The sequence below is a fragment of the Labrus mixtus genome, chromosome 3 (genome assembly GCF_963584025.1).
Source record: "Labrus mixtus chromosome 3, fLabMix1.1, whole genome shotgun sequence".
Classification (NCBI taxonomy): Eukaryota; Metazoa; Chordata; class Actinopteri; order Labriformes; family Labridae; genus Labrus; species Labrus mixtus.
Genome location: NC_083614.1, coordinates 7,524,412 through 7,533,723, shown reverse-complemented (window position 1 = coordinate 7,533,723; position 9,312 = coordinate 7,524,412). Strand labels below are relative to the sequence as shown.

The 9,312-nt window shown below is 38.1% G+C and overlaps 1 protein-coding gene across 1 annotated transcript in view; it reads left to right on the top strand.

Annotated features, from left to right (window-relative positions):
* Positions 1-621: 621 nt before the first annotated feature.
* tprg1 (tumor protein p63 regulated 1) overlaps positions 622-9,312 on the top strand; it is a 28,205-nt gene continuing 19,514 nt past the window's right edge. Inside the window, exons 1-3 of the mRNA XM_061030556.1 lie at positions 622-775; positions 956-1,203; positions 3,942-4,033. Coding sequence (XP_060886539.1) covers positions 982-1,203; positions 3,942-4,033 — 314 coding nt within the window. The 5' untranslated portion in view covers positions 622-775; positions 956-981. The remainder of the gene's footprint in view (positions 776-955; positions 1,204-3,941; positions 4,034-9,312) is intronic.

Below are 9,312 nucleotides of genomic sequence, written 5' to 3'. Positions count from 1 at the left end.
TCTTTATTATAAAATATGTGGATTAGCGAAATACTTTTTTGTTATTTATCTATCTTAGTTCAAAGGGACAATATTTATTCTGGTTTAGATATCTTCTTTTTTAATATAGGAAAAACAGGCATAATGAGTCTAAAAGTGTGTGTACTTTGGTCCTTGGCAATGTTAGTTACCTGCCAGAAAAATATGGTAGTGTCTCCAGGGACTCTGATTCATCTAGTGTGTCATCTAGTTATACTATGATGTTTTGGAGATGCTGTGTGGCAAAATCTCATTTGGACACTTTATTTTGGCTCAGAGTGGCTTTATTTTGTCTCATATTGTGCATGTTCTTATTTGAAGCTAATTTAAAAAAAAAAATTTTTTAAAACACACCCAAAAAATAAGAGTAAAGTAAGGTGGGGTGACTTTTGAGCCCAAGGCCTCCTAACAGTTAAATCTGTCAATGCACCTCTTAACAAGTGGCACACACTTACTGGGAGTGAATGAGCACTTTATGTGGGCAGGTGGAAAGAGTTAAAGCCCTTCTCACGCAGTCTCATAGTAGGCTACTCATTATAAATATTTATTTAGTTTTGTCGCTGTTTATTTACATCAGGTCACTTGACAAGACCTCTGAGCGATGCTGAAAAAGATGCAGCAGCAGCAGCAGCCTCTTCCTCGCTGCTGCAAACTACGCCCTTCAAAACAAACACAATACGGAAGAAGGAAGTTATGCACCTGTTGCTGCTGTCTCTTTGTCTACCTTTCAACCAGTTTCTACCTGTGATAATTAGAGGTAAGAAATTCCTTGTTATCAACAACACTTTGAATGGTTGACCAACTCTGCCGGGTCAATATTTGTTGAGCGACTTAAGTTTCGATTCTGTGAAAGACGTGAACAGCCTGAGTGAGAGACGTGAGAGACTGACAGGTCGAGTAATAATGTACTGAAATAAGTTTCTTTTTTTTCACTTAGGCTACATATAATTGTTGTTGTGAAGCATGGCAGATGTTAAGGAGGAAGCAGTGCCAGGTGAGGAGCAGCAGAAGCAGCTCGACTCCACTTCTGATGGACCGGAAGACACACAGCCTGCTGTCCGCTCAGAGGACACGGAGGAGCGGCCGCCTGAGGTCGCAGTGACCCCCTCCATCCCCCAGCATGGAGCCAGCTCTGTGGTGTCACCTTTGAACCAGTTTAGGATGAAGAGGTTCTTCGTGCTGAGGGTAAAATACTTTTACAGTAGCCATTGACACGGAGAGGATTTTTACAGCCACGATTTGATGGTGTCGCTTGTAACATTGGTCTGTTAAAAAACTTGTTGAAATCTACCTGGGGTCGTAGTGGGGTTCTGTTCTGAAGTGCCACCTTGTTGAAAAATGCTATTACAGCGCAAAACGATAGCAGAGGGTTACTCTACCCCTTATCAAATAATGCGACCAGAACAAAATAATAATTAACATTAAAAGATACATTTCTTACTGTCATGTTTCAGTAGGTATCACCTTTAATTGCTTCCTCTTTAAAGTGCCTTGATAGTTTTTTTAGTTTTGTTGTTTCAAAAGCCGTTTTTGCCTATGCATTCCGGATAATATCTCGATAATTACGCTATAATGACAATATTTGCCTTTATATCAATGCTATGTGTAGTGCAACGGAATGACAACATCAACAAAATAGCAGAGAAGAACATACTGGAGGACAGAAAACACAATGCGGCCGTTCATTTGCGTGCACAGATATCGTAGTGTTCGTGTGTAGACAGTCTATGCACCGTGCAGCAGTCACAGTATACAATCGTCACTCCCCATGCTATTGGGTTGAGGTGAATTCTCCGGAGAATATCCTGCTGCGTTCTCACATCAGCCCACTCGGACTTTATGCGGAAAAAATCCTAGGTGTCTGACAGGAGAAACTCCAGGTGAAGTCTGAGCAAAAAATGTGGCTGTTTGCGTTCACACATGCAGCTCCTCCTGGAAATATTCTTTCTATTCTTTTCAGGAGATTTCTGCTAGTGTGAAAACAGCAAAACTGAACTGCTATTCTGTATTCAACATAACTGTTAGCTTAGCATTTGCCGATTGTTAGTTCCTTAGTAGTAATTTTCCACCTACTCTTCCACAGCAGGTCTCAAATCAAACATAAATACATTTTTATCAAACATACACTTGGCAAGTTGACATGTTTTATTAAAGACCTGGATTAAATAAAATGTAATCCAGGTCTGATTAAAGTGAGTTCATGATATGTGATACATTGTTATCTATTAATTAGCTTTTAAAAAGGTCTACTTGGACCAACGACTACTTTAAACTCTTTCTGACATTATGACGGTTCACTGATGTATGTGGAGAACAATGATAGCAGTTAAACGGCTCTCCTATCTAATGACTTATTTGAATAATCAAAAAATATAAAATATAAATATAAATAACTTAAGGAACATTTCAATTTCAAGACTTTGGCTTGCAACAGACAGTGTGGGGACATTGTTATGCTTTTAGTACTTGAGAAAAAACTGAACACTCTCCAATACCTTATACTCTGTACAGAGTGGTACACACTTATTTAATTAGAGTGGTCAATATATACAGATAAACAGATAGTGTCATGACTGAGCCTAAGAGGTGTTGACTGAAGGCTTCATTGGAGTAGATTTAAAGTCTGAAATGAGATGATTGCTGATAGATCAGTGTACTTTTCTGCCTTTAAATTAAGAGGAAATTGCATGACAGTAAATATTGTTTGATTAACTACATGAATGCCAAAGATATGCTTGAGATAATAAAAAGCAGCATGAGAGCCCTAACAACCTTTATTCTGTTAAATATCAGTTCTTCTTCTTTGTCTTTTTCAGGTTCTTATTATTTGCTCATCTTGTGTGTGCAAGAATTTACATCAAATGCAAATGCAAAGTTAAATATGACTAGGGATGTAAAGATTAATCGTAAGATAAATCAATTCAAAGGTGTCAAGGTTCACATCAGTACTCTGAAAAATGAATCGCAATAATATGATGAGTGTCAGCACTCACCATAAATCGGAGGTGTGGAAGCATTTTGGCTTCCCCAAGACAGAAATGAAAGAAGTGAGAAGATAACAGACGAGACGAAAACTGTGTGCAAATACTGTAAGAAGACAGGGAACTAGACAAACAACACAACCAACATGATGCAGCATTAATCCACACCACAAAGAGAAGCTACTATAGAAAAAACATTAAAAGGTCAAACCACACTGACAAGCAGGTTTACAGCCCCTAAAGGAATCTGATCCAGTCATCATTTGTCTACAGTCTCATTTTGTAAAATAAATCGTGAGAGAATCGTATCGCGGGTTGAGTGAATCGTTACGTTCCTCCAAATTACTGTTGTAAACATGGCTAAAATATCACTTTACTGACACAATGTCATTAAAACAAAGAGTATTATCAGCATCCCCAAAAGAAGTGTTTATTGGATTGCAATGGGAAGTCAATCACGAGTTCCATGTTGCCGGGCAGTTTAGCATCGGGCTCAGAAGACCGGCAGGAGCTCTCACGATGAACTTCTTATCTTCAACATTTCTCCAATCTGTCATTTAAAAAAATAAGACACAAAATTGCATGTCACATGTTATAAATGTAATTGCATATATGGAAAAGAAAAACATATATTTGGTGTGTGGAGAGAGTAATATGCTCTGAAGCTGTTGCTTTAAATACGTGAGTTTTTCAGATTTACACCCAGAAGCTGCACACTCAGCTTTCTTCATTCTCAGTCATTTTTTTTTAAACACGCTGAGGCTTCATGTTTTCCGTTTATTGTTATTTTGTTTGACACACGGACGCGCTGACATTTTGTTGGAGTACAAGTCCCAGCTGCACATCTGCCTCAAAGATTACCCCTTAAGCTCTCTGTGCACACATTGTGATTGTCACAATGGAAAATTAGAAAGTGACACGCGTGCATTTCTGTCTCCTCAGCCTGGCACTCTGAATCAGGCCATCAAAGACGTTGAAGCTCTGGTGGATAAAGAGTTGGATGGCGGCGTTCGCAGCATTTGGCTGATGGCAGAGTGAGTTCATGATTCCATGTTCTGTTACACCGCTTCATGTTTGTGTTGACAGTGTATTGTCTGCCCAGTGAAAACCTTGTAACACCCATCCCAACCTACATTTGTAAGAAATATTTATACACTTGATACATGGTTTGTATAAATATCTAGTGCGTTAAAGCTGATTTTGGTGAATTATTACCTGTGTTTTATATTGCTTTGTCAACAATAATAACTATGAAGCCGCTGTAACGGTTGTTTTAACAGATAATGAATTACTGATGACACAGTATACACAGTCATTACATTTAACTGGCCTCAAAGCTTCATTAAGAATTTAGTCTTTCACTCCCATAAAGGTTGTCACGATGCCAGAATGTCAATCTTCGATATGATACTAGTAAAAATCTGATTATAGTCATACATGACCATGGCAACAAATAGCGGTCTGTAGACACCCAGGATTGGGTAACGTCTTGTTTTTAATTATCAAAAGTTGCAGGCATAGTCCCGCAAACTGTCTAAATTGCACAAAATCATTGGCAGCGTTTCAGTACCAGTGTTCAGGAGTTTGCCTGCAATTTTTGGTGGATTCATTCCTCTCCTGTGCGCCTCACTTACAAGATAGATATACTTTATAAAAGCTCAGTATTTTTCAGTTCTATCATTCATAAAACTAACAGAGATTGTATCTTTTTTTAAATTGTATTATCCATAAAAGCATTGAATAAGAATAAAAGTATTGAACATTTTTACAACTGTAATAACCCTTGAACACCTTTTTTATACGAGTACGAGTAACTGAGGACAGGTTTAGACTAGTCGACTAGTCAAAAGTTAAAAAAGAAATACTCAATTGTTAGCACAATTTATTGAACATGGATAAACACAGAGTCAGTGCTAACAGTGCAAGCCGTCAGTCCTCTTTCAGGCTAATGTCCACATTCTTGTGCCGGTTACACATTGCTCAGGTGGAAATACCAGTTTAACCTCACGCAGTCTACACACAACTTTATCTCCATCGTCTAGAGATCAAACTACTGCCTAACTGCTCAGCGCTGTGATCAACTATCCCTTCACTGTGCTGGTTTACATTCGGGTAGTAGTGCATTATATATAGTTAGTTAAACTGACTAGTTCTTCTGTTGCTGACTAGCGATGGAGACGCAGTTCGTCAGCTAATCGCTCACATCCTGAAGTCCATAAGTTCTCAACTGGTGGGTCGCCAATGTGTGCGTGGAAATAACAATGTTGCAAAAGGTCTCTGATGTGCTTTAAAAAAAGAGAAAGAAAGTCTCTTTGTTCTGTCTAGTTTTCTTCCATCTGTGGTCTAATCAGCACCATTTTTTTATTAAATAAATCTGAGTTTTTGAGGATTTCTGAAGATTTTTTAGAAATTTGGGTGAGGATTTCTTGTTTAAAAGTTGTTGGCGGGTCCTGAGGCTCTACCAGTTGAGAAGCACTATTCTAGTCAAATCACTGTATTCATTCAGTAAGACAATAAAACAGATTGTTGCCTTGCTCTATTCATTTCCCATTTCCAGGCCAGATACTACAACAAAGGATCCTGAGATTCTGTTAGTTGGATTATAGAAAAGAAACCACTGAAATGTAACCTGAGTTACAAAATTCACCCCGGAGATTGATGATGTGTATATATGTACTTTGAGTTTACAGTATTATGAGTTTATCATTCATAATCCATGGTTAACATATGTACTGTAGAACTGTAAGAGTACGCCTATAGGGAGATTAGTGTTTTAAAGTCTACATATCTAAATATTATATATAATAATGCAGGCCCCTAGTTCATAACATACAGATGTGCTCATTAAAATAGATATATCAGTGTTCTTACAAATCCCAACCTCCAAAGACGATCTCGTTGAAGTCAAAGCAGAGGTAGAGATTTAAGTGCCTCGAACACGGAGCAAAATGAAGTGACTGCAGGACATTTACCGCGTGCACTTGCAGATGTCAGGTTGTATCAGTCCTGTAAAAAAGCTTTCAGGAAACATTTAAAAGGCTGGCCATGTGAGGATGAATAATACATCCCGTTTATGCAGCTCTGTACAACACACGGTAACGTTTGTCCTACATTTGGACTGAATGTTGGATTTCTTGCAACAGAAAGAGTGCATTATATGGTAATTCAGTGACGCTGCTGCCTTTCCCAAAGGGAGGATGGTGACTAATGTCAGAAAAGCACGAGAAATTCCTCAAATGTGGCTTTGCCGAGGAGGATTTTAACTAGATTTAGAAAGCATAAGATGATCTAATGGAATCTATTTGAAATGTTTTGATGCTTCCCTGTTTGTTTTCTGTGTTTCTCCTTGACTTCATGACTTGTTATTCTTTTTGTTTATGCATTTTCTGAGATAGTGTTTACCATACATGAATGGATTTTAACTGGTATTCTCCAGTATAGAATAATGAGTGAGACGTTTTCAGCAGCAGTGGATTGTAAATAAAAACACAAAAGGTAACTGAAGGTCATCTTGTTCATTATCTCTGTTTGCTGAGAGTTATTCTGGGATGATTATGATGCCAATTCATGTCTTCATGCTTTCTATGACTAAAGAGCCAGCAGGTGTAAAAAAAAGGTTAAACAATGTGAGTACAGAAAAATAATACTACTCTTATGTCTGTGCAGTAAATATGAAGGTAAAGTAGCACTAGTTAGCTTTGTCCTGTGCTTGAAAAATAACACAACACATTAAACATATGCATAATAATGTTTTAAGTAATATATGACAGTAAGATGTGCCAACACAATTTGTTGTCCATTTCATTTAGATAAAAGAGAAACTAGCTGTTTCCTCCTGCCTCCATCTTAATGCTAAGCTACACTAATTGACTGCTGCCTGCAGCAACCTATTTGAATACAGACATGAGAATTTTGTCCATTATCTCATTTAACAATTGTCAAGAAAGCACAAAAACGTTTTTTTTTTCCGAAATGTTAAAATTCAAGTGTCATATATCTGTGTGCATTGACCGTAATATATTTAAGTGATGGCTCCACCAAGCCTCCAAATATAAATAAATATATATATATATATAGCCTGAGTTTATTGAGACCATAATTTCAGGCTTTGAAAAATAACACAGAAGAAGCGTTAAATACAATATACTGTACAGCCACTTGTCTTTACTAACACGTTATAAAATGTGAGGCATTAACATAACAAGAACATTTTTATTGTTTTGTTTTATATAATATGAGAATATAATTTAATAAAAATAAGAAGTCATTCAGGTTTCTCGTGTGCGGTGAATCTCCTCATTTGCTGTCAAGATGATGTTCACCTGCACCAAGATATAAGGACTGACAGTGGTGTGCACAGGGCGTCCATGTTTGTGTAATGAGAATATGTTTGGTATTTAGCCCTTTTATTGACATTGGATCTAACTAATAGCACAGAACTGAATAAGAAAAAAATGTAGTTTTTAAAGTCTAACATTTATCAAATTGGATTCAAAACATGAGGAGACTGTGTCAGTGTGTGTGTGTGTTGTTTTTGGTTTGAGAATCCTTCAATGTTTCTACAAAGGGACTTCAGCTCAGGCCTCAGTTTCCTGTGTCATCCTCTGAGTAACCCTGTGGTGATGCTTCAAGCTGACACCAGCACAGTGTCAGATGCTGAGTCTCTGTAACAGTCTGCACTGCCTCTGCTAAGGTCAAGGATAACGTTCATTCACAGTCAAAGATCTTCACTACTATTCCCATGACTCTTAATCATTTTCTGGCCTCAAATCGATGAAGCAATTTCATTTGGACTTGGAACGCGGCGTGTCAAGTCTTTAGAAAGACCTCAACTCGGGGAGATTCCCTGCTGCCATGAATCAGTTGTGCACAGTGATGAAGGGAGTTAGTTCACGTGATACAGGGCTTTTTTTGTTTTACTTTAGTTAGTAAGACTGACATTTTAATGAAGAGAAAGTAAGACTTTAGCTTGTTTCTTTAAAGCTGGTGCTGTTAATTGTATGTCCTCTACATCTTTTTGGTGGTAAAAACTGAGTTAGTTAGAAATGCTTGCATGCATATTGTATGATCTTAGCCAAAGGGCATCTTTGGAAATTGTGACGCTTTTACATTACATTATTGAGCAGCTCTGCTTAACATGTTTTTTGTATTAACTTTAGTTAACCTCCTGCAGAACAATAACACCAGAACTTCTCCTCCTAACACGTACACACACGCACACGTACACACAACCACACACACAAAAAAAAACAGGAAGTACACGTGAAAAATATTTTACTACAACGGGTTTACATTAAGTCGGCACAGAAGATGTCAAAAAGCAAAATGAGGGGCCTTGAGTTGTGCGACTTTTCATCCTGTTTTACCCAAAGTCCTTGTAAACAATCAAAGTCAACACAAGCCCCTCGTCACAGGTTGTGCATTAATGTGGACTTGATTTGTGAGCATGTTAGTGTAACGAAGGATTTTCTCTATACATTTTTATAGAAGATAGAAGAAGAAAGACTGTTCTTGGATGGTAGTCACCACTAGTATCTTGGCAACTGTTCTTGGCCAAGAATTAGATTGGCACATATCCTAAGCAAAAACAAACAGGATATCAGTTCTGAAGTAGTAATCAAAGGTACCAGACAAGTCACAATGTGCTGTATACTCACACATACACAAAACTCCTGAACATTTCAGGGTGAGCTGCATGTGTGAACTCAACAGCCTTATCTATAACACCCACTTTAGCCCGACTTTTTCCTTACCAGCTCCCCACTCAAAATGTCTGCGTGAAGTCAGACGGTAAAGTCAGGGGGTAATGAAGGTCATGTCACTCAACTGGTGAGCTCCCAGTATGTTCTTCTCTTCCTTGTAGAAGATAGTGGGGATATGTCCAATAACGTGTCGCACATGTCCTGCCTCCAGAGACCACCTTCCCCGGTCGGAGGGAAGACGCTGTGAGAGGCAACTGTGGAATATTTCAGGAGCAGCCTGTCCTGACATTTTCGGGAAATTTTCAGGTGTGCGTCTGTGACATTAGAAGTGGAGGAAAAGTGCTTGGAGTCTCAGACGCTCCAATTGGCTGTTTTTCCCCCAAGTCCCTTTGCGGTGAAAAAAGCTGTTAAAATGTTTCTTAGAGAAACTTTGTTTAAAATTGATCGAGCCATTAAACTCTTATTGTCTTAAATTTGAAATAAATTTAATAACACTGTTCAGCTCAATTTTATTAACCAGGGCAACTTTTTGGATCTTCAAGATCTTCCTCAGTCCTTGTAGATCGAGACGTTGCTCTGGTTAAATAAAACTGCCCTTTTGGTAGCTGAAC